The sequence below is a fragment of the Nannospalax galili genome, unplaced genomic scaffold (genome assembly GCF_000622305.1).
Source record: "Nannospalax galili isolate Female #2095 unplaced genomic scaffold, S.galili_v1.0 scaffold1586, whole genome shotgun sequence".
NCBI classification, from domain to species: Eukaryota; Metazoa; Chordata; class Mammalia; order Rodentia; family Spalacidae; genus Nannospalax; species Nannospalax galili.
Genome location: NW_008354289.1, coordinates 82726 through 109106, shown reverse-complemented (window position 1 = coordinate 109106; position 26381 = coordinate 82726). Strand labels below are relative to the sequence as shown.

General features: G+C 42.5%; 1 protein-coding gene across 1 annotated transcript in view; it reads right to left on the bottom strand.

Annotated features, from left to right (window-relative positions):
• The window catches only part of Cwh43 (cell wall biogenesis 43 C-terminal homolog), a 56461-nt gene extending 38314 nt beyond the window's left edge, over window positions 1-18147 (bottom strand). Inside the window, exons 1-6 of the mRNA XM_008851561.1 lie at window positions 18105-18147; window positions 16313-16504; window positions 11740-11860; window positions 10636-10790; window positions 7796-7997; window positions 6358-6452 (exon numbers count right to left, since the gene is read on the bottom strand). Coding sequence (XP_008849783.1) covers window positions 6358-6452; window positions 7796-7997; window positions 10636-10790; window positions 11740-11860; window positions 16313-16504; window positions 18105-18147 — 808 coding nt within the window. The remainder of the gene's footprint in view (window positions 1-6357; window positions 6453-7795; window positions 7998-10635; window positions 10791-11739; window positions 11861-16312; window positions 16505-18104) is intronic.
• Between the last annotated feature and the right edge of the window lie 8234 nt (window positions 18148-26381).

Sequence of the window (26381 nt, the reverse complement as noted above, 5' to 3'; positions counted from 1 at the left end):
TATATGGTATATATAAACTTGTACTATGCATTGCTGCACTGAACACTATAGACAACTGTAACCCAGTGGTAAATGCTGTGGATCTAAACATGCCTAAACCTAGGAACAGCACAATGCAGTAAAACTATCAGGTATTAGGGACTCTGTTGCACCATTATTTTTTTTACGTTTACTTAATTAATTATTGTGGGGAGGTGCATGTGCCATGGGACGTGTTTTGAGGTCAGAGGACAACTTGGGGGAGTCAGTTCTTTCATTCTGCTGTGTAAGTCCTTGGAATCAAACCAAGGTCATCAGATGTGAGGGTAAATGCCTTTACCATTGAGTCATTTCATTGGCCCTTGTAGTTCCATTATAATCTTATAGGACCACTATTAAATATAAGGCACATGACTGATCAAAATATTATATGAAAGATGACTTACTTTTATGTATTTGCCCTAAGGCTTTTCCTACTTAAGTATTAGAAGTATTTTTACATGAATGAAATTATATCACCATATTAAGGCTTATATACTACTGTGTATGTGTATACACACGTGTGTGTGTGTGTGTGTGTGTGTGTGTGCCGTATATGGGGGGCATGTATACGGAAGTGCATATGAACACGCATGTGTGTGTTTGTAGAAGTCAGAGGTCATCATCAGGTGTCTTCTTTGTTTACTCTCCACATTATTTTTTGAGGCAGGGTCTCTTAATGAACCTGGAGCTCACTGATTTGGCTAGACGGGCTGGTCAGGGGACCTCAGAGATCCTCCTGTCTCCATGCTCCCAGCACTCAGGTTACAGATGCACACCACCACACCTAGATTTTGGGTGAGTGCTGGGATCTAACTCAGGTCCTCATGCTTGCACAGCAAGTACTTTATCCACTGAGCCAACTCCTCAGTCCCTAAATGCTGCTTTTTATGTGATGTTATATGCAGAATATTTTTCATTATTAGTTTCATTCTAAAACATCTTATGTATAATAATATTCCACTAGATAAATGTACCAGAATACATGTAATCATTTTCTTACTGTTGGGCATTCATGAAATCTCCGGTGTCAAGCTTTTAAAAACATCAGTGTGATGCAAATCTTTTTCTGTCAGTAAATCTTTCACCACATCTTTTATATCCTTAAAATGAAATACCCTGTAAAGCCTCTGTCAAAAGGACAAACATTTTAAAGTAATTACTTGTGGTCAAGCACTTCCCTGAAAGTTATTTCCACCTCCGGAAAACTCACCGAAATCTCCACACCTTTGAAATCCTGCCAAAATCATCTTTCTAAAAACTCTTCATCAAATTAATGATGAAAATGAAAATGGTATGACTTTTTTTTTTTTTTTGTCTTTTTGAGACAGGGTCTCCCTGTAGCCCCAGCTGTCCTGGAACTCACTATATAGACCAGACTGGCCTTGAACTCACAGAGATCCGCCTGCCTCTGCCTCCCAAGTGCTGGGATTAAAGGCAAAACCGCTCTTCTCTGATTATTAACACTGAATTCCTCTTGTTTAATAACTTACAACTATTTTTAAAAGGATGAGCTCAAATTTGTTTTAAAAATATTAGAATTACTTTGTTATCTTTGTATTACTACAGAGAATTACCTGGAAGGAAAGAAAACCTCTTGTTAAAGTTCCCTGGACTGTCATTGCTTTAATTTCTAATTTAGTTCCTATTTTAAAATGAACTCTACAATTTTTTTGAGACAGGGTCTCACCATGTAGCACTGGTTACTCTGGAACTTGCCATATGGGCCAGGCTGGCCTCAAACTCATAGAGATCTGCCTGCTTCTGCCTCCTGAGTGCTGAGATTACAGACTAGCACCATCACACCTGGCCAGGCTCAACATTTTTAATCTGAAATTTATGTTTAAGTAGGTTCCATGTTCTAAGCCCAACAAAAATGGTATAAAATATATAACCAATATAAGGGTTTTGTTATAACTTTAATTTTACTAATTTACAGAAGGGGTCTTTTGACTCCTGCCATTACTGTGTGCCTTTAGGGAAGACAGCCAATGTAAGTATTTATTTCTGCATCTTTCTAGAGAGACTTTATGTATGTAAAAAAGTGCATGCATGTACATTTCCCTCCGTTTTTGTATACTAGTGGTAGCACACAGTACATACTGCTAATGTACCATTTGGCCTTTTTCACTCAATTGTATACTTTGTAGTGTTTGTTTGTTTGTTTGTTTGTGACTAAGCTCTTTCAAAAAATCTCCTCTAAATCTTTACATATAAAACTTCAAGTAGAAAACATGGTAGCTGATAGTCCAGTAACAAGCATAGGAACTGCTGTAATTTGAATATAAAGCACCTCCCCCATGCACCCATGTGTTTGAATGTTTGGTCCCTGTTCTGGTTTGTTTCTCATTGCTGTGACAAAATACTCTGACCAATAACAACTTGGGGAGGAAAGGGTTTATTCAGCTTACATCTCCCAGGTCATAGTTCATCAGGGAGCCCAAGGTAGGAACTCAGGGCAGGAACCTGGAAGCAGGAGCTGGAGCACAGGCCATGGAGGAACACTGCTTACTGGCTTTTTCCCTTGGCCCCCTCTCTGGCTGCTTTCTTATGCAACACAGGCCCACCTGCCCAGGGGTGGCACCACCCACAGTGGGCTGGGCCCTCCCACTTTACCCATCAAGAAGATGCCCCTCAGACATGGCCACAGGCCAGTCCAATAGAGGCAATCCCCCAATTGAGGCTCTCTCAACCCAGGTGTGTCAAGTTGACACTAAAGCTATCCAGCACAGTCCCCAGTGGTGGCACTGTTTAGGCAGGTTGTAGAACCTTTAGGAGATGGAGCCTTGCTGGGGGAAGTATGTCACTGGGAGCACGCTTTGAGGTTTTGCACCTGGCCCCACTTCCTATTCCCTCTAAGTTTCTGGACTGCTGCTGCGGCATGTCGACTGCACCATGATGGATTCTGTCCGTCTGGATGTGTGAGCCAAAATAAACCCTTTCTTCCCTAAGTTGCTTTTGTCATAGTATTTTATCACAGCAACAAAAAAAAAAAAAAAAAAAAAGAGACTAGGACAAGAACTACGTGTTTTTAGTAGATCAATTTATTCATATGAAAATACACGTGAAGTGTTTAGTACCCTGGAGTCCTATCCCTGTGTTGCTACATCTGTCATTTTTTTACCTATATGATTTGGAGTTTACTAGTTTAATTGCTATAAAAATGTGCTTTTGTTTTTGAGACAGAAGCTCAAGTATCCCAGGCTAGCCTTGAACTCACTGTATAATCGATGACCTTAAACTTCTAGTCCTACTGCCTCCACCTCCTGAGTGCTGACATTACCAAATACCGATAATGCTGACATTATCTAGTGGGAGCTAGAACCCAGGGCTTTTGCATATTAGGGAACCATACTACCAACTGAGCCATACCCCTAGCCTTATTGCTATCAAATTTTAAAGCTCCTATATCCTTGTTTTTGTTTTGGTGTGGCTTGGTTTTTTTTGGGGGGGGTGTTCTCCCTGTAGCCCCAGCTGGCCCGAAACTCACTGTGTGGACCAGGCTGGCCTTGAATTCACACAGATCCACCTGCCTCTGCCTCCCGAGTGCTGGGACTAAAGGGATGTGCCACCAAGCCCAGCTTATATTCTTGTTTTTATGAAGTTCCTTGGTTAGTGCCATAATTAATTTCACAGGAGTCCTCAGTTGGGGTTGTAAACTTAGAACTAAAATGGAAAAATGCTTTTAGCTATCAAGGGGTTTCCAGAGATGCATCACAGCAGAACACAGGCACTGTCTCTAGATCATTAAGGGTGAGCTCTGGCTTACTTCAGATGAGCAAGAGATCAGAAAAGAGATGGAGCTCATCAAGCATGCCCTGGTTTTCTCCCCTGCAAATAGCCAATTCCAAGTCTTAAATCTGTTTACCTTCGGAGTCTTTAAAATTACTATTTAATGCTGCTGCAGAGTAGCAGCAAAAATAGATGATCTAATTTAAGTCTCAAGAATGTGACTTAACTTACCTGGGGAATTAAGTATCAAACTAGTTTTCCTTTTCTTTAACAGCTTATATTTCTGTATCCCTATTATTCTGGGTTTAAAATGAAACTGTTAATTATCTGCATAATAAGCAAAGTCCTATATTCCATAAGAAAAGGCATGTCAGCCCAGGCATGGCAGTGACTGCCTTTAATCCCAGCACTTGAGAGAGACAGGGGCAGGCAGATCTCTGTGAGATTGAGGCCAGTCTGGGCTACATGAGTTCCAGGCCAGCTGGGGCTGAGGCTACAGGGAGTCCCCCTCACAAAAAACCTAAAAATAAATAAATAAAGGAAGAAAGAAAAGGAAAGACATGTAATGGGCTCAGTGGGCAAAGGCATCTGCCACCAAGCCTGTTGATCTGAGTTCTATCTATTGGACCCACATGATAGAAGGAAAAAACTGGCTTTCACGGGCTTCCTCTGACCACATGCTGTGGCAAACAATGCATGCACCCCCCCGACACACACACACACACACACACACACACACACACACACACACAAGCACAGTAGAAATAAATAAAAATGTGATAATTTTTAAAAGATTATTATAATCTTTTATTATAATGCTGAATGAATTTCGATGCATTTCATTTTCCTTTTCCAAACTACACACATTAAGATGCTGTCTATGTAGTTTGCAAGCTCAGTGTTAATGCAGTGATCTGGTCTTTTTCCTCCAGAATCTCTCGAAGCACTTCCCTGATGAGATGAGAGGCTGCTCTTATCTACACACAAACCTCCAGACTCCAGATGGAATTCCCCTCAGAAAACACACAATGGAGCAAAAGCAATCCAAAACAACTGCAAGTTTGCTCATACAACTCTTAAAGGAAGAGGACCCAGCCAACCTATTAATTTCACAGAATTTTTTAATTGCATACACATTTCCATGCAAATGGATGGTGCTTAAGCTATGTAGAAACTTACTATGTTTTTCATCCCACATCTTACTGATAAAATCTCAACATCTAGGGCAACACTCTGACTCTCCTGCTTAATCAATATGTACAAGAACATGTCTTCTCACAGACCAAATACAGTATTTGCTCTATGAAAGAGAACTTGTTTTACTTAATGTCAGTAATGACTACTGAAAACCATTTCTGCCTTTTAAGTGGAGGGTAAGTGGCATGCTTCAGGAAAAGAATATAACACTCGTTCATGCTCAAAAAGTCTCATGGGAGAAGGAAAAGGGAGAGCCCAAAATATGATCCCCTTTACCAGTTATTTCTAGGATGCTGAAGGGTGGGAGTAGAAAGAAATCATACAGGCCTTTGAAAAAGCAAACATGAAGGGGGGCTGGAGAGCTGGCTCAGAGGTTAAGAGCACTGGCTGTTTTTGCAGAGGACCCAGCTTTGATTCCCAGCACCCACATGGTGGCTAACAACCATCTGAAACTCCAGTTGCAGAAGAATCTGATGCCCTCTTTTGACCTCCACAGGCATTGCACAACACAGGTGCACTTACATACAGGCAGGCAATACACTCAAACACATGAAACCAGACTCAGCAGGTTCAGTAGCCCAGAATAGGATAGTTGGCTTAGAAAACCTCAAATTGAGTTATTCTCATTTACCTGATCAATTAACCTTGTTGAACTATGCTTTCGCATTGTGAACTGGGTTGGTGATAATAACTCTTGCCTTACAAAATTATTGGGAAAATAAAATAAAAATATTTCCTGCAAAACAAAACAAAAATAATAAATAAATATTTTTTAAAAAAGAAAAGCCAGGCGTGGTGGTGCACGCCTTTAATCCCAGCACTCAGGAGGTAGAGATAGGCAGATCTCTGTGAATTCAAGGCCAGCCTGGTCTACATAGTGAGTTCCAGGCCAGCTGGGGCTACAGGGAGACCCTGTCTGAAAAAAGACCAAAAAGAAAAGGAAAGAAAGGAAGAAAGAAAAGCAAACATGGAACCCTAGGGTGGACAAAAGAGTGAGGAACAGACTTGTCACATGTAAAAGAAAAGTGAAGCTCATGATGGAACCCAGTAAAAGGGCATCTGTGAAAACAGGGAAGCAAGGAATCTCCAACAGAGGGTCTGGCAACGAGCAACTAGCAAAGTCAAACCGTGTAGGATGTGCCATTTACACATGTGCTGTGCCTTAATAGTTCTGAAGGGAAGCCTGCAGGAGTGGGGTATCCACAGTGGGGGAGAATGAAATAGAAGGGTGAAGACAGTCACCAGAACCTTAGTGACATCTAGGTTATACTTGCCACAGCTGGTTGTGACAGCCTGCTTGGCCAGAGTACGTCTTTGCACGGCTGTATCTTCCTCCAATTTTGTTTCCCACATGCAAGTCAACTGCAAGCAAGCTCAATGGTGACGCATCTGCAGGTCAGTTCTACATACCTATAATCCACCAGCCTAGCCTCGACCAAGCATCACAAAACCACGACCAAGCCGAAAGCATCAATCCACTTGCCAAGCCCAGCAGAACTGCACCTCTGTTAAAAAAAAAAAAGAAAGAAAAATGACATGAGACTCATGATGTCATTAATATCTCATTGTTTCAAACATAAATCAGAAACCTATCCCCTACTTCCAGGTACATCTAAGAGATAATGAATATGAAAACAACCAATGAGGTAACCAGAGCCCAGTAGGAAGCAGTATTACACACAGTAGGGCTAAGATGCAGCTCAGCAGAAAAGCACTTGCTTAGCATGCAGGAGGCCCTAGATTCAATGCCCAGTGCCAAAAATAAATATCTCTGACAAATGGAATCTAGCCTTTCATGGTCAAGATAGACACTACAACTGTGTTTTCTCAGACTCATACGAGTCATCTGACAATTCCTTTGCCAAAGACCAAAGGAAAAAGTCATTGTTGGCCAAAGGAAAGTCATTGTTGGGCATGGTGGTACACAGTTTTAACCCCAGCACTGAGGAAGCAGAAACAGACCATCTCTCTCTAAGTTTGAGGTCAGCCTTGTCTACCTAGAGAGTTTCAGATTAGCTAAGGCTATATAGTGAGACTGTCTTCAAAAGAACAAAGTTGTTGGCAATATTTGAGTAGTTCTCCTTCTTTCTTTTTATGCCTCAGTACTGTTTTGATCTAGTGTCTTCCTTTCTAAAATCAACGGCAGTTAGACAGCTATATTTTTTTAACTGCTACTAACTATTTTATTCTTTCACTATTTTTGCAAAATCTTACATGAGAAACAAAAAGAATTTAAATAAACCTCAGTGGGCAATGGACTTGGCAGCAATAACAGCTACAGTGTAGGATTCAGTTAAGTAACCGTAACTGAAATTAAGCTTAAAAACCAGCACTCATTACAGACGAGGCACTGTTTCTGGATTGTCACCTGTGCTATGACTCACTTTACCCTCACAAGTCTCTGAGGGAAATGCTACTGTTCTGTCCAACAGCAGAGGAGAACACAGGTAAGATTATTTCCTGGTCAAGGCATTGTGGTCTATTAAACAGACGTCTGCCATTATGGTGGGAAAGGCTGGGAGGAATGGCTAGCAGATGCTCTGTGTTCCCTGCCACCCACAAGGCTCTTTGCAGCAAGGATTCTTCATACTGTGCATACAGGAGCTCAGAGGCAGCTTACACACAGCCCTCAGTTCCCCATCAGCTATCTTAAATCCTCCTGCACAGAGCAGACACCTTTTGGCTCTTCATCCAGAGCTCTCCCACACTTTCAGGCAACGTTTCTGACATCAAGAGAGAATGGAGGTGAACTCTCTAGCCAGCACAGATTGGCTGTTCAACAAAGGCCAGGCCCCTTTTCTCCACCCAAAAATGATAGTATCTTGATGGTTTCTAAACCCAAACTCACCCAAATGGGTTGGGATCCGGCCCTGGGTGAGGATGACCACTCACTGCCCATCTAGAAACAAGAGACACCTCGCCAAAGATCCAGTGTGTGAGGAACATGAGGCTCCCAAAGGCCGCACCTGCCAACAGCCAATTGGGTCTAGAGGCCGTGCCCTTGGCCACCTCACTGGACTTCTTCCCCTCAGGATTACTGCAGTCACCATCTATAATTTTTTAAAAAAGGAAAAACAAAGGAAAGAGGGAGGAAGGCGTTAGAAAGGAAGGAAAGGATGGGGGAAGGAAATAGAAGAGAGGAAAAGAAGGTGAGAAGGGGGAGCTAGAGAGATGGCGGGCACAGTGGTTAAGAACACTGACTGTTCTTGCAGAAGACCCAGGTTCAAATCCCACCCAAATGTCAGCTAACAACTGTCCGTAACTCTAGTTCCAGGGGATCCAACAGCCTCTTCTGACCTCCACGGGCATTGCACGACACGGGTGCACTTAGCAATACATGCATACACATGAAATAAAAATAATAAAATTTTAAAAAAAGGAGAGAAGGGAGAGAGGGAAGGAAGGAAGGGATGGGGGAAGGAAATAGAAGAGAGGGAAAAACGGAGGGAAGGGAGAGAGGAAAGAGAGCCAGTCACATGGAAATGCATCCTCTTTAGCAGACTCTTGGTAGTAGGAAATGGTCCCTGGCTTCAAGAAGCTTTCTGTAGTAACAGGAGACGTGCACCTATAAGAAGTTAAATGTGCCCCATATACTCGGTGGGAGAGAGAGTTTCTGGCTACATGAAGGGTGGTACAAGGGAAAGCAGGTATCTGGAAATCTGATGAGTAAATGTGGAACGCTCCTAAGATCCTGCGAAGGTAACAGTGAGCAGATAAAAGTGAACAACGCATAGAGGGAACAAGCGGCTCCAACTTGTGTACAACGTTCTAGAGGACAAGCTGCTTCCTTCCCAAAGAACAGGGCTCTCGTTGAACCCCCTGGGCACCCAGGATAATAACTGTGCACCCATGAGCCCGGGCTCTATGAAGCCCTCTTCTTTTATACAAACTCGCTTTGCCTGTACAACTTTATAAGGTGTGTTCTATTACTAATCCCTTTTTACAGCCCAGAGAGATTAATAACTTGTCCAAAATCACACTGCTCGTAAAGAGAAGCTCATTGGCACTTAGGAAATGTGCCTCTTAAACTAAGTATCATGTTGACCCAACCCTGGGTACTTTTGACTCAGACTTTGTCATCAAAGCCTTGATTTGATGAAAAATTGCAGCCACCCTGGGAAATGTTGGCAGGAGAATTTCTTTGTAGCAATACAAAGAGCCTGTTGGGCAGATGTTTTGCAACATAGTAAAGGCGCCCAGGAACAGAAGGAAGTCTTGGGGTCTGCCTGTAGGGCTAGCAGTCAGATTTCCCTGGAAGGAGGAAAGCTACTCTGACAAGAGGGGGATCCAAGAAGAACCGGCTGAAAGCTGCAGGAAGGAATGGGGTGGAAGTGGGTGAAGACACAGGGCGGTCTGGGCCTGGGGTCCAGCCTGAGAGTGTGAAGAGAAGAGATTTTCTAACCTGTGTTTGCTAAGTAAACCTTAGTCAACTGCAACAGGTGACTCCAACCACAGGACCAGCCACATCTTCAAATATTCAAATAGAAAGACAAAAAGCACTCCTGTATTCAGATCCCTAGTGACAGTGATGAAGGAGCTGTGGTTTGGAAACAAGGGCACGGTGCAGAAGCAGAGGAAGTCACGGACAGCCAGCAAGGAGGTCACATAGACTTAAAACAGGTGAGAAAGAGAAAACTCAAGCACCAATTGCAAGCCTTGTCTGAAGAGCAGATCAGGATGAGCTAGCCCTGAGGAACGGGCTGCCCAACTTGCACATCTATGTGGGAGGGTTTTATAGTGTGGAAAACACACAGCCAGGGATGCAGCTAAGCAATGAATGGGTGACTGTTGAAGTCATGTGACATGCTTAATTTCTTCCTGTTCTTCATATCTCAGTTTCAAGCCAAAATCGGTGCAGGAAAGGAGATTATATCAGAACTTTGTGTGCATACTGGCCCATCATTCTCCATTTCAATAACCTATGGGATTTCTCCCTGTGTTTAGAAGAGAACTGACTTGCCAGGAGTTAACACTAGAAATCAGAAGCAAGTTCATTAGATTCCAGTAACACTTCTCGCTTGTTTTCAGAAGAAATCTCAAGCTGGTTTATAAAGCAAGTATTCAAAGTAGGTACCAATGTATCTCAGAGAAAGTCAACTCCTGAGACAGGGAACCCGAAAAGTGTGACTGTGCAAAGATATCCTTTCCTCTCAAGCTTCAGATTTGGAGACTCAGATTCAGGAAGGGGAGGCATACTCCAAGTTGTTGCTCCACCTGGACAGAAGCAATTTTGCAGTCTTACTAATGTCCTGGGGTCAGGGTGGAGGCAGAGGATGGACCGTTCCATCCTAGTGCAAAGGAAGGAAAGAAGACAGAGGTGAGTTGAGCTAAAGTATAGGCCCTGCTTTGACACAGGACATCCCACCATGGTTTCCTACTTGTTTTCTACCAGCCCTGTCTGCACTGGCAAGGAACGGGAGCCTTCTGCTCACACAATAGTCCACTGTCTGTGTCACTGTTCCAGAGGAGGGGAAGCTGCAATGAAGCAACAGTGCAGAAAAACTGTTTCTATAAGTCATCTCCAGGCTGGGGGTATAGCTCAGTTGGTAGAGTGCTTGTCTAGCATGCATGATGCCCTGGGTTTGATCCTCAGCACCATCAAAACAAAAGTTCTTTTCCAGATGTGCTATTTCATACAGAAGAGATAAACTTCACAGAGATAAACTTCATATAAATGAACACACTCACCTGTGCCAATTCGGTCAAACACGGCTATGGTACTTAACGTCAATATCACTCTGTTAGACTTCTGGTAACTCCATATTGGGTTTAGTGACGTATACCATATGCGGAGAACAAGAAGAAGAATGTGCCCCAAAATGAACCCCCAGATTCTGAGGTACCTGCAAATAAAGAAAACTATATTAAAGATTTTTCCCATCCAAGTACTAACCAGGCCCAACTCTGCTTAACTTTCGGGATCAGACAAAATTGGGAATGTCCAGTGTGGTATGGTTGCAAACATATTAAAATCTTTCAATGGTGGATTCGATATATGTGTCCACTGTGAATTCATTTCATAGAACATGTATTTGCAACTGTCTTGTTGGATATCTTCAGTAATGTGCTTAATTTAGCCTTTATGGATTCCAGTACCTAAGCAACTTACAATGTATGTTTCTTAAAACTTTGGGGGGGGGGCTGAAATTAGTAACACTTGCTATTCTTCCAGAGGACCCGAGTTCAATTCCCAGCACTCACATGGGAATTGAGTGCTCCCAGCTAACAACCATCTATAACTCCAGTTCTAGGGGATTCAACACCTTCTTCTGGCCTCTGCAGGGCATTGCACACATGTAGTACTTTACATACATCAAAACACTCATACACATAAAATAAAAATAATAACATACTAAAAAACTATTTTAAAAAAATTTATTAGAGGGCCAGTGACATGGCTCAAGAGGTTAAGGTACTTACTTGCTGCTAAGCCTGATGACCTGAGTTCAATCCCTGGAACATAGTGGAAGGAGAAAATTGACTACCACGAGTTCTGAATTGCACACACACACACACACACACACACACACATACACACACTTGACTAGGTCAGGAAATACAGCTAAATAGCAGGGTATATACTGAATTCCCACAAAGCCTGGGTTCAATCCCCAGCATCAACAAAACAAAAATGAGATTAATGTCAAGTATCTGCATCCTCATTTTGTGAAAAGGAAAAGAAGGGGATTTTACAGCAGCATATAGATGGTAAAACTATACATTAAAACTGCTGAATGGAGTTTCCCTCTGATCATATCTGTTTGTCTGTAGGTGCGTAGACATGAGCCATACCTTTGCAAGCCACTTCCTGACCACCAGGTCACTGATTGTACTATCGACGAGGAAGACACACCAAGTGCAAGGATCGCCAGTCGAAGCTTAGCATTTGGAGCCTCAAAGGAGGCTATGCTGCCTAAGAGTAAAGAAAGGAGAACTGAACACGTCTGGCAAGCATGTGCCAGCACTCAATGATTTTCATTTGATAAACATTGTTTCTGAGACCATCTTTATAATCAAGAAGCTAGAAGTCATATATACCTATACATATATCCTTAATTTTTCTTTATCTAGATAGAACTCACGTACCATAAATTTCACCATGTTAAAGTATACAACCTAAAGTTCTTGGTGTGTTCACAAAGTTTTGCAACTACCACCACTCACGTCAGAACATTCCCACCACCCCCAAAAGAATCCCCCACTGTCTTTGGCATCACCCCCTCCTCCTCTCCCATGCCCACAGCACTGTCAAACACTAAACTTTCAATATCCATAAATGTTTCCTATTTGGGGCATTTTATATGAATATAATCAGATAGTATGTGGTCCTTTGTGGCTGACTTCCCTCTCTCACCCCAATGCTCTAAAGTCCATCCATATTGCAGCATGGATTAGTGCTTTACTCCTTTTATGAATAAATAATATTCTATTGCACAGATAATTTCATTTTGTTTTTCCATCTATCTAGCTATTGATGGACACTTGGTTATTTCTATTTCTTTTTTAATATTTTTTATGTGTATGAGTGTATTGCCTGCATGTATGTATGTAAGTGCACTGTGTCGTGCAATGCCCAAGGAGGTCAGACAAGGACATCGGATCCCCTGGAACTAGAGTTATGGATGGTTGTTAGCCACCATGTGGTTAACACATGGGATTAGAACACAGATCCTCTGTAAGAGCAGCCGGTGCTCTTAAAGCTGAGTCACCTCTCCAGCCCCTAGGTTATTTCTATTTCTTGGATTTCATGAATAATATTGCTATGAACACTTGTGTACAAGTTTCTGTATGAACAACCACTTTCACTTTCCTTCAGTATATACTGAGGAGCAGAGCTGTGGGTCCTATGATGGTTAAGTTTTACATCGATGGCACTGATGAACAGGCTCCCAAAGCAACATAGCACTATAAATTTCTTGAATTTCTACCAACGATATGTGAAAATTCAGTTCCTCATCATTTTTTCCAGCGCTCGGTAATGTTTTTCTTCTTTTATAGCATTCCTGGTGAGTCAAAACACTTATGATAAAAAATAATCTAAATCACTGAGTGTAAACTAATTTCATAGTTAATTGCATAGTAATTAGTTTAAATGCCTGAGGTGCCAGAGGAGAGATTGCCTGTAACAGTCAAATGTCTCTGTGTAAAAATCACTTAAGGCTCTAGAAACTCCCTGTCAGACATGCCCAGGAGTTTGTCTCCTAGGTGAGACTAGATCTTGTCATGTTCACAATCAATATTAACCATCACACCATTTGATTACAGTACTTCCTGTTGTTTCCCCACACCACCGTGCTTCAGGAAAACCTATCACTCTGAGTGGGAGCAGAACTGCACTTGGAAAACTGAGTAGGTAGTCTCTCAGTTGGGGGTGAAGAGGACATTGTCTGCCAAGTACAGTCCTGGTAACGGCTGATCGTAGCTGAGGCTATGGAGAGCTTGCAGTTGGCCATGATTTGCTTTGAAACCCCCTTCACAAGCTCTTTAAGGAGCGGAAGCAACTTGGGCATGTCTGAGAGGGATTATCTAGAGGAGAAACCAAGCTGAGCCCCAGCTCTCATCTCTCTCTGCTTCCTGAGTGAGGGAAATGTGAGCAGCTGCCTCAGTTTCCTGATGTTGTGCCTTTCCTGCCGTGATGGCTCACACTGTGAGCCAAAATAAACCTTTCTTCCTGTAAATTGCTTTGGTCAGATATTTTGTCACAGCAGCGAGAAAAGGAGACCATACCCACCCCAAATGTATTTACTATTATATCAAATTTATGGTGTCATTGATAAGATCCCATCTAGAAGCTAAGTTGAACTGTGATAAGAAAGTTAAGTTTTGTAAGGCTGATGCCACAAAGATTCTTATAAGGATACTGTAAGCCAGCTGCAGTTCAGATCAATCAGCTATCGCATAGTGCAAGTGAGCACCTTCATTCCCTTATCTCTGGAGCTGACCGTTTCCTGAGCATTACACCTTTCAATACCTTTGGACGCCATCTTTATAAAGGGAAGCTTCCCCGGGAGTCTTTCCCACTATTCCTTCTAAGCCTTAGTTGTATTAAAAACAAGAGCTCTACACCTCACAGGGAACCACAGAACCCAGAGCATGGTGTTCTGCCTTCTTCAGGGATTGACAGAGAGAAAGGCCAACTATATTTTTCCAGGGATGCTTGGCACTGCTCCTGAAAACATGACACATTGGCTTCCAGACAGAAGAGCTGCCCAGTGTGGTCACCAACAGATGCCACATGGAAATCTCTGAGAAACCCACTGGGTTGTAACAGATGGGGAAGAAGTCTGAATTTCAGCTACAGAATTTTTCCTTTTTAAACCTGTTCTCTATAACTTCATCTTCTTACTTTTTTACTGCCAGTTGTTCTCCAAGTTTTCTCAATGTGTATTAAAACTTTTTTAAAAATTTCGGTTCTTTGTGGTAGCAATATACACTTAAATTTTTATTATTCTTGGAAATATATACTTAAATTCAGAATGCAAAGGTATAAAACATACACAGTCCAAAGTTCCATCTCCAAACCTGACTTTACATATCACATTATCCACTGTCACAACAACTAAAATGTTACCAATTTCATTACTTTTAATTAATTTGTTGTTATTTTATACATATACGTGTTTTGCCTGCATGTATATAAGTGCACCATGTGCATGCAATGCCCATGGAGGCCAGAAGAAGGTTGTTGAATCCCCTGGAAGTAGAGTTACAGGTGGTTGTTAGCCACCATGTGGGTGCTGGGAACCAAACCTGGGTCCTCTGCAAGAGCAGCCAGTGCTTTTAACCACTGAGCCATCTCTCTAGCCTCTAAAATCGTTTTAGAGGTACCTAACTATGTTCAATCAAATGCTAAATATATTTCCATCTGTACTTTTTTTAATAGAAAATTTAGCATTCCATGTGCATTATTTGGTACAAACTTGTTCAAAAAATATTTTTGAAAAACACTACATTTTATTATATTAATAATAGTCTCTGTAGCTGCATAGTATTCCAAGTTTCATAATCTTCATTTATTTATTCTATCCTTTAAAGGTGGCATTTGGGTTATTTCTAAATCACCATTATAAGTATCCCTGAAATGATTAAAGAACATGATATGTTCACCATTTTATGTATTTATGAGTGTGTCTTTAAGAGACAATCCCAGAAGTGGAATTGCTGAGTGAAAGGTTATGTGTAGATTTGTAGTTTGGATAAATACTGCTAAATAGCCTGCAGTAAAGTTGGTGCCAATTTACATATTCAACCAGCAATGCAAGAGTACCTGACTTCCCAGCCTAAAATACAATGTTATCATATTTTTCTCTACAATCCATTTATGATGCTATAAATATTGTGCATAGTTCATGTTCTGTAAGCTTTGTTACTTTTAAATTTTTATTGCATTTATTTATCATGTGCATGTGTGTGTACATGGACACACATGCCATGACATGTACATGAAGGTCAGAGAACAAGTTGTGGGAGTCGGTTCTCTCCTCCCACCAAGTGGGACCTAGAAAACAAACTCAGGTCATCAGGCTTGGCAGTGAAAGTTTCACCTACTGATCCATCTTGCTGGCTCTGTCTTATTATTTTTATTTTTGAGAACTAATTGTAGTTCACTTACAGTGACAGAAAGCATCTTTTGCCACTTTCTTGGTCACTTGATCATTATTGGTCTTTTATTATTGGTTTATAGAAACCATATATATTATAGAAATCAGTCTTTTGAGTTTCCATCTGCTGTTTGACTACTTGCTGTGGTGTTTGTGATACATCAGTCCCATCTTTCTTTCCTTCTTTGGTTTTTTTTGAGAAGCTCCCACCATGTAATTAAAGGTGTGTGCCACCAGGTCCGGTCATTCTTATATCTCAGATACAGTGCTGTTTAGTCATCTTTTTCATTACTTCTAAGTCTGTCCTACTTGATCTGTTCTCCAAAGTGCATTTTTCCTCCCACCTTATTTCAGTGAATTTCAGGTTTTTCCAGTCTGACCGAGATGTTAGAAAGATAAAGAACACATTGACTCCCATCTAGTCTTCCAATTGTACTAAATTTTTTCCAAGGCAATAATGAAGCTAAGAAACTGGAGGGGTTTTTTGTTTTGGTTTTTTTTTGGGGGGGGGTGTTTGTTTTGTTTTGTGTTTTTGAGACAGGGTCTCCCTGTAGCCTAGAACTCACTATGTAGCCCAGGCTGATGTAGAACTCACAAAGATCTGCCTGCCTCTGCCTCCCAAGTGCTGGGATTAAAGGCATACACCACCACACCCAGCAAACCAATGATTTTTTTTTAAGGATTTAATCATTCCGTATGTGAAGAATCTGTACCATTTCACTTAATTTTTCACTAACAGAAGGATCCAAACACTGAAATCTTACCAACAGTGACCATCCTCAGCAGGGCAAGCATCCATCTCTTATTAAACAGGTTCCAGAACAGAGGCATTGTTAATAGTATCGGAGAGAGCAGGGCTATGCTAAACACTTCCAGCCCTGTGAGCTCCAGCGTTTGCAAGGGAAAGTAATAGATCATGGGCCCCAGGTCATGATAGAGAGACCAAGAAACATAACCTACAAAAGACATTTAGGAGAGAAAACATAACTTAGAACAAGACTTCGGCTTTGTTCCTAAAAGCAACATGCCACTCCACACCCCTCTGGGTTTCTTGTCTCTGGTTTTAACTGGGTGCTGGTAAGTCAATCCCTCCCCAACCCAGCAGGCAGGGTGGAGAAGGCTGTCCTACATCTCAGCATCTCTTGTCTGCTCCCATAGTCATGTAGTCATACAATCATGTTGATGCCTGTAGGTAGTCCCTTTAGTAAGCTCTCTTAGTCTAGACCATCTGAGATGAAACTGACTTCCTGATAGGACCTTGATTGATAAAATCCCTTTATCTCATTTGCCCCCATACATATGTAATGAGAAATAAAATTAAAAACTAGCAAGACTCCCTCCACCTACCCCAAAAAACACCCTGAAGCCCTTCAGTTAGGCAACAATTTTTTCTTATAAGTAGACCATCTTCAAAACCAGCCCTGACTGCAGGGCAGGTAATGGAAAGCTCGAGAAGTTGCAGCACATCTACCAGCAACAGGCTGTGTGAACTTGGGCAAAAAATGATGATTAAGGCTGAGGCACTGGTGTGTGCCAGGCTCAGCTGAATGTTAGCACAGATCTTATTCCCCATGCAACCCTATGTCCTAAGAGTTGAACACTTTCTCGTCCCTCTTATCAATGCAGAAACAAACTCCTGAGACCCAGAAGTTTAATTGATTGCCTGCTGTGCCCAAGTAGCAAATGGCACAGGAAGTTTAAATCCAAGAAGTCCACCTCCAAGGCAGGTACAGTGACTGTCTCCCAAGTTCTTTCTCAGCATCTCTTTGGTAATTATCAGGAATTTCACTACCTCACAGTTCTCAGGATGGGAACAAGGTCAAGTACACCTAGCCTCAGAAGAACGCGGTGTGAATCTCTTCACACCTCCCAGTTTACAAGACAGAATGAAGCAAAAGCAGACAGCCTCAGGCTTCCCTGAGAACAACCGGTTCCCAGAGACTCACGTTCTCAGGAGGGTGCCCTCCTCAGGCCAGGATACTGGCTTCGGGAGCTATGGCGCTTCAGCGAGTTCCCAGACTTTTATTCAAGCACTCAGTTTAATGACACGTCTCGCGCAAAACTACAGCAATAAATTCCCAGCACTTCCGGCAAAGCTAAGTGAGCCCACGATGCCAGCTTCAGACGCTTAAGGGGCCAAGGCGAAGGGCAGCAGATACCGCCCTGGGTTCATCTACCACCCCTGAGGGAAGGAGGTGCCCTTTTCTTGGGAAAGTTAAGTCCAGTACAAGCTGTAGTAAATTAAACTTAAATGTCACGGCGCGACCGAGTGTTGTACGAGACAAGGCGCACTGGTGGAGAACTGGTGCCCCTCTGGTGCAACGCCAGAGCGGAGTGAATGCTGCGGAGCCTTGGTGTCGGGCCTTGGATTTCTCTGGGTCTGGTGGATCTCTTTGGATTTGGTGGATCTATCTCGGTCTGGCCTCCTTCCCTTCGTTCCCAGGACGCGATAAGCATCTCGAATCCTCGAGCCAAGCTCGCTTTTCTCCTTCCCCGGCTCCACACCTCCACTGGGATTCGGCACCCCCAGCGCGCGCCTGGGTGGCCCGGACTTACCCAGGAGGGTCTCCAAGATGACTGCTCTCCACAGGCTGAGCATCGCTGCAGCCACCTGGGAAACTGCCAGGACCTTCCTCCGCGTTCCCCACTCTGCGGCCGCTGAGTCCTCTGCAGCCCGCTCAGTATCCCTGATCCCCAGGGTGCCTGGAGCCCAGGCAGGGTGGGACCGCCTCCTCCAGGCACACCTGCGCCGCCCGGCCCTACGCCACCTGTGCTTCACAGCTTTAGGGGACGCGCCTCCTGGCGAGCAGACCTGCGGGCTCCGGACCTGCCATCTCACCCAATCCAGGTGGCCTTGTCCCCCGCATCCCACCCCACCCCCAGGGGGGAGCCGGGAGGATGGAGCGCTGCCCAGCCTGAGGCGGGGCGGGGCGGGGGGGAGCTCCTGGATTGCAGAAGCCCACGAGGGTGTGCTACGTTTGTGGCTAGGTTTGTGGTAGAGTGGTAGAGTGTTTGCAGAACGCAAGAAATCTTGGACTCTACCCTCTGCACCGCATAAACCCGGCCTGGAAGCACACAGCTGTAACCTCAGCATTCAAGAGATGGAGGCAAGATCAGGAATTCAAGGTCATCCTCTGCTACGGTGGTGAGAAGGCTGGAGACCCAAAGGCCGTAACTGCCCAGCTGTGATTGCAGAAGAGCGCCGGTGACACCCACAACCCCTCTCCGATTGGTGCAAACTTTCAACTACAGAGGCTTGCCTGTACAACGACAGCCACCTGAGCGCGCTATCCTTTTTGTGAACTTTCTTAGTAAACACAGCTCACAACTTGTCAATTGCATTCTGGAAAAATTAGCCAGAAATTCTAGTGGTTGCAAGATTTTCTGTGGTTTTTCGGGGACACCCCCGACATTTGCTCAGTGGAGAGAAGACAAATTTGAGATGCAAACTCGGGCTTCCCTGACTTATAAATGACGCTATTAGGGTGTCCATTCCTTTCTCAAAGCAACTTAATTCACTTTTATCTTTAAACAGAGCATACCCCTTTTCACTTGGAGAAAGTTGGATTTGAAATTAAACTAGGAAAGGGTGCCTTAAAAGTAGGAAATAGCTCAAAATAATCGTTAGCAATCCGCAGCAGTTTTGAACTAGGAGTAACTAATTGCTTACCACCACCCAAAGATAGCCGTATAAATCAATGGAATGAAAGGGAAAGTCCAGCATCAGTCCTTTTGTCTGGGATCAAGTGATTGTCATGAGGTTGTCAAGACTGTGACAGGGGATGATATACAGTCTTTTCAGCAAAGAACCTTACAAGGACTAACTACCATGCACAAAAAGATAAAAGTTGAACCCCAACCTCATACTGTACACAAAAATCAACTCATAACCTCTCAAAAAATAAAAGGTAGAAAATCAAACTATGAAGCTCTTTGGAGAAAACACAAGAGCAGAGCTTCATGCTTCTCAGTTAGGTAGTAGGTTCTCAGGCACAGTATCAAAAGCATAAGATACAAATAATAGATAAATAAATTGGCAGGAGACAGAGGCAGGCAGAGTAGAGGCCAGCCTTGTCTATATAAGAAGTTCCAGGCCTGCAGGGCTACAATGAGACCCTGTCTCAAAAACACCAAAAAAAAAAAAAAAAACCAAAAAAAAAAAAAAAAACCAAAAAAAAAAAAAAAAACCAAAAAAAAAAAAAAAAACCAAAAAAAAAAAAAAAAACCAAAAAAAAAAAAAAAAAAAACCAAAAAGTAGATAAATTGGATGTCATCTCAGATTCAAAGCTTCTAGCAGGTGCAGCAGTGTGAACCTGTTGGGAGGTAGTTGGGGAGGCTGAAGCAGGAGAATCATTAGCCCAGGTGTTCAAGGCTGGCCTTGACAGCAAAATAAGACTTCATCGCAAAAATAAATAAATAACCAACAAAAACATGAAAAGAATTTTGCTTCCAAGGACTCCATCAAGAAAGTGAAATGCAAAGGCTGGAGAGAGGGCTCAGCAGCAAAGAGCACAGGCTGCCCTTGCAGAGGATTCTAGTTCAGTTCCCAGCACCCACATGGTAGCTAACATCAACCATCTGTAACTCCAGTTCCAGGGGATCCAATACCCTCTTTTGCTAACAATGGGCACTGCATGCACATGGTACACTTATATGCAAGCAAAACATTCATACAAATAAAATTAATAAAATATTTTTAAAAGACATTAAAGAAAGGAAGTGAAAAGAGGTCTGTCAAGGTGGATCAGGGGGTAAAGGTGATTGCTGCCAACCCTGATGATCTGAGTTTGAATACAAGGCACCCACAGGTTAGAAGGCTAGAACTGAATTCTGCAAGCTGCCTTCTAACCTCCACATGTGTGCTGTGGCATCTGAGCACCTACATACATACACATGTATGTAAAGAAATAAATGTAATAAAAAATTATTTTTAAAGTGAACTGAATTGAAGTAACCCAATTATAAAGCATGTACTTAACACACCCCAGGACCTGTGTTCAAACCCCAACACACATGTGCATATGCAGAGAGCGAGAGAGAGAGAGAGAGAGAGAGAATAAAGCCCAAACTGGGAGAAAACACTTATCAGTCAGGCATGTATACTAAGGGCATTGCATCTCCCTTTGCAGCAAGGTGTGCCCTGAATCCTCCCACTGAGATGACGCTCTGGGCTTCCCCACTCTGAGTATTTCACATAGATGGACTCATACAATAAGCACATGACCTTTCACCTCTGGCCAGAAGTCCTTGGGTTATATTGTGAAAATATAATGCAATTTTAGAAAAGCCATCAGTGGTATTGATTGCTCTGTTAACAAGAAAACAAATGGAGAAGAGTGGATGATCTCTTTTGCCCTTCTTAGCTTGACTTCTAAATCCTGCACAGAGATGAAGGCATCTTAGAAAACAGTCTAGCATTAAGTGTACTTTTTCCTCAAGTGTATAATTTCAACAGTTTGTATACATGTCAAGTCACATTGGGCAGTAGTTCTGAGTGAACCATACCTCCATTATAGGGTGGAAAATTTGCAGCACACGAAGTAAGGCTTCCCGTGTGTCCTGCAGACAGTGGGCTCTCCCTGCTGCTCTTAGAGTTGGCCTCAAAATTCTCCTCAGTAATGACTTGATAAATAAGTAGGCAGAGGAATATTACTCAGTCATAAAATGGAATAAAATACTGGCGCAAGCCCCAAGAATGTAAAGTATCATGTTAAGTGTAAAAAGCTAGACACCAAAGGCACGTCATGGCCTGAGTACGCCCATATGAAATGCTCAGAACAGGGAAGTCTGTAAAGGCAGAAAGCACTCTGGTGTCTACAAGGAGCTAGGATAAGGGAGAATAGGAGTAACTGTTTAATAGGTAAGGCTTTTATTTTAAGAGATGATGAAAGTAGTTTGGAATTAGATTGTGGTGGTAGATTTATAACCCTGTGAATATAGAAAGCCATTTGACTTTACACTTTGAAAAGGGGAATTTAATGATATGTTCATTTTACCTAAATTGAAAAAAAAAAAAAAACAGCCATTGGGTATCCTGTATCTATTTTAAAAGTATTAGCAGGGTATGCACTGGATGTGGTGGTACATGCCTTTAATCCTAGCACTTGGGAGGTGGAGGCAGGTGGATCTCTGTGAGACCAGGTCAGCCTGGTCTACATAGTGAGTTCCAGGCCAGCTGGGGCTACAGGGAGACCCTATCTCAAAAAGTCCAAAAAAAAAAAAAAAAAGGTATTAGCAGGATATGGTTTCTCAAATTTGTAATCCCAGTACTTCCAGGTTTGAGGCAGGAGGGTCAGGAGGTCAAGGCTATCTTTAGCTACATAGTGAGTCTAAGCCAACCTGAGAAACATGAGAACTCAGAACTCAAGAGTACAAAGGTAAATAACCCAATTTAAAGATGGACAAAGGATGTGAAAGAAATTTCTCCAAAAAAGATACACAAGACCAATAAGCACAAATGTTAAACACAATTTCACTGGAAAAATATGCTTCGTACTCACTAGAGGGTTCTGATTTTTAAAAAGATAACACGTGCTGTTGAGGACGTGCTGATAGTAGAAACTTATGCTTTACTGGAAGAAAGAAAGGGACAGTGATGCAGTCAACTTAGAAAACAGTATGGCAGTTCCCCAAACAATTAAATACAAAGATACTATACGGTCCCACCTGTCCACTCCAAAGTATATGTACAGGAGAGAAGTGACAGTGTACAAAACTTGTGCAGAGATGTTCACAACAGCATGGTTATAACAGCCCCAAATGTTCATCCACCAGTCGTTGCAGTAGAACACCACTCAGCAATGAAAAGGAACCAAGTATTTCTATACACTGTGGCATGGATGGATCTTAGAACTGTGCTAAGTGAAAGAAGCCAGTCATTTAAAAAATTCATAATGTACAATCTTATTTAAGAGAACTATTCTGAATAGGTAAATTGATAGTGACTAAGGGTAGCTTAGTGGTTACTCAGGACTACTGAGATAGGTGGAGAAGGAAAGGGATTAGTGAATACAGTTTCTCTTAGGAGTAGATGAAAATGTTCTAAAATTAGCTGTGACAGTGATTTCACAATTGTCAGTGTATTAACGATGTTGAGCTGTACATGTGAAGTGTGTGAATCATAGGGGTGAGAGTGATATATCAAGAAGGGTGTTTTCAAAGTGCAATCCACACTGGTCACAGCTCTTTAAAGTGTGCTGGGTGAGGCTGCAGCCCTTTAGAGTCAGGCATTCTTCAGCATATGGACTTAGGCACCGAAGACATTAGACCCTTCATCGTCTGTCCTTATGGCCTATGTGTGTTTCATTTCTGTAGTAATTCTGTTTCTCATTGCCATGACAAATACCCAACAAAAGCAACTTAAAGAAAGAAAGAAGGGTTTATTCCTGCTCATGGTTTGAGTTTGAGGGTACAGTCCTTCAAGGTGGGGAAGGCTGCAGGAATGTGAGGCAGCTGGTCACATTGCATCTGCAGCAGGAAGCACAGACAGGTGACTGCTGCTCCTCGCTTTCTCTTCGTTCAGTCCAGAACCCCACAGAATGGTGCCACCCACATTTGGGGTGGATCTTTCCTCCTCAATTAAAGCTGTCTGGAAACACCCTCACAGCCACACCCTGGGATATGTTCCTAGGTGATTCTAAGTGGAATGAAGTTGACAGTGAAGAATTTAACCATGTATTTTCCAAGTGCACATTAAAACAACAATCAAACAAACCTCTGACAGTACTGTGTGCCTTGCTGGTGATTCATAGTTTGTTTCTTTCAAAGTTAAGTACCAAGTGCTAGTCCTTCTAACAGGAATGCACTATGCCTTCTCCCCATTCAGAGCTCTGTTTGATACCTGTTTTGCTTTATCTTTTGTTTTATTCTGTTTTTCTTTTCAACCCTTTGATTACAGCTAACAGAGAGGAAATCTGTGAGTCCACAAAGGGAAAGATACCAAGTTTTGGTGAGCAGCTGTGAGTTTCTGCTATGAGAGTATACTTTACAAAGAGTTACTTTGATTCAAATTGATAAAATGCTATGGCCTGTAGTATTCCTAGAATTCTGGAAACAGTGATTGTGTTGTGATTTGTACACTCCTGAGATGTTTGGTCTAAGTACGTGGAAGATCTTCAGGGTGAGTCTGGCCAGCTTTAGTATCTTCATTCTGAGAGCATTTTAATTGCCTTCTGGAGGCTTTCTGTAATCATGCTGGTGTCCTTCCAACTATAGAGACTCAGCAACAGCACTCGGGATGCCAAGAGGCATTTCATTAGAGGCCCCCGCCCTTCTCCAGAGAGGTAATAATGTTCACTGTTGGCAGCCATCTTTCTGATATGCCGGTCTGTCCCTCCTCCGCACATGGTGGGAAAGTTTCTGGTGGCCCCTGATGCTTTCTCATGTCACTTCAAAGTGTACTCTGAGTTACTGTTCCCGTAGCAGGTTAATTACAAAGCCACTCTTAATTTCCCAGCTATCATAAGTTAAATTGGAAGTTCATATGAACTTTAATTACCTGGCTCTCCACTTAGTCTCACTACTGTTTAACTAGAGAGATTATATAATGTTTACATCCAACACACAGGATATGAGTTATTCTCTAAGTGATTACAGCAATACTCAGCTGGAACTGCCCTGTATTTGCACAATATACACAAGCTTGCTGTTGCTGCCGCCACCTTGATTTCCATATTTACAATCTGTTTGGCTTAAACATGATTTCAAAGGTCATTGCATTTCATTTTTAGCGGCATCTCTTTTTTCTGGCCTGAAGCTGCTATTTGAATTCATATATTACCTAGGAGTCTCTGACAGCCCCACCAGCTGCTTCCTCCTCCCCTAGTTATTGGAGCATGACCACATCAAGTTTAGTTAGAACATATTGAGCCCATTTTTCTTTTTATCAGAAAACAAGAATGTCTAGTGGGAGATAAACACCATGTGATTGAATAAAGATCTTTTGGACTCCTCAGGAGAAACAGAAATGCTTTTCTTTAAGAGGTAAAGTGAGGGGGCTGGAGAGATGGCAGTTAAGAGCATTGACTGCTCTTGCACAGGACCCTGGTTCGATTCCCAGCACCCACAAGGCGGCTACAAACCATCCTTAACTCCAGTTCCAGTCCAGAGGAATCCAAAGCCCTCTTCTGACCTCCACAGAATTGCGCGACACGGGTGCACTCACATACATGCAGGCAATACACTCATACACATAAAATAAAAATAATAAATAAAATATTTTTTAAAAAGAGGTAAAGTGAGAAGAACCCTCTTTGTGCCATTTCAAGTTCGTTCTTTTTTTTTTTTTTTTTTTTTTTGGCCTTTTTGAGACAGGGTCTTTCTGTAGCCCCAGCTGGCCTGGAACTCACTATGTAGACCAGGCTGGCTTTGAACTCACAAAGACCCACCTGCCTCTGCCTCCTGAGTGCTGGGATTAAAGGCCTGTACCACCACACCAGGCTAAGTTCATTCATTTTTTAAGAAGCACCTGAAAAGATTAACTCCTATTTCACAACATAGATCTGATTCTCCCCAGCATCACACATTTATTACAGGTCAGATGCGGCTACAACCCATCACAATGGTACCCAGGTGAAGGAGCAGCCTCCTCCTACCCGCCTGATGGGGGCTCCACATGGTTTTCACTCCTACTCAGCAAACCAAGGGGTAGGGAGGCAGCTTAGTGCAGAGCACTTACATAGCATGCATTAAGTCCTGAGTTCCATCTCCACCACTGCTGGGAGTGGGGAGTGAGGAGCAGGAGAGGGAGAAGGAGGAGGAGAGAGAGGGAAAAAGCAAAAAGAAAAAGAGGGGCTGGAGAGATGGCTCAGTGGTTAAAAGCATTGGCTGTTCTTGCAAGAACCCAGGTTCAAGTCCCAGCACCACATGGCAGCTAACAATCCTAACTCCAGTTCCAGGGGATCTGACGTCCTCTTGTGACCTCCACTGCATGACATGAGTGCATTTACATCCATGCAGGCAATACAGTCATACACATAAAAAAATAAAATAAATAAATAAATAAGAGGAATTTATTTCAAAAGAAAGAAAAGAGAAAAAGAAAGTAAACCCAGTGCTTTAGCCAACCAGTGGGGCAGACTTATGGCTTCAGAGGTGTTCTCCAATGACCCAGGTTTTAAAAGCTTTGTCACAAGCCTATAATCCTATTTAGGAGTTGCTGAAATTGTTAAGAGGTAAGGCCTAGTGAGAGGTCTTCTCGACACTGGGGACATGCCATGAAAGTGGGTATACGGACCCCGACATCCTCATCCACTTAGGCTACCTTGTACTTCTGCCGTGATGTGCTGCCTCACCACAGGCCCTGACTATGGGCTGCAAACTCCAAAACTGTGATTCCAAAGAAATCTTTCTCTCTGTAAATAGATTCACTCAGGCATTTGGTTTCTTTAAATATCTTATTTATTATTTTTATTTTATGTGTATGTGTATATTGCCTACATGTAGGTAAGTGCATCCATGTCATGCGATGCCCACGGAGGTCAGAAGAGGCCATCAGATTCCCTGGAACTGGAGTTAGAGACAGTTGTTAGCTGCCATGTGGGTGCTGGGATTTGAACCCAGGTCTTCTGCAAGAACGGCCACTGTTCTTAACCACTGAGCCATCTCTCCAGCCCCAACTCTGACATTTGTTACAGTAACAGAAAGCTGACTCACCTAGGCAGTGTCTTCCCCAAAAAAGCAGAAGTGATTTTTAAAAAAATCAAACCTGTTGCAGCTCTCTCTTTTTTATAAGCACGTAGGTTTCTTTTAATTTTAACTCATAATTGATTAGTAGTTATTAAATTTAATCTTCAATTACTTCCTTTTGTTTTGATTTAGATTTTTTTTTAATAT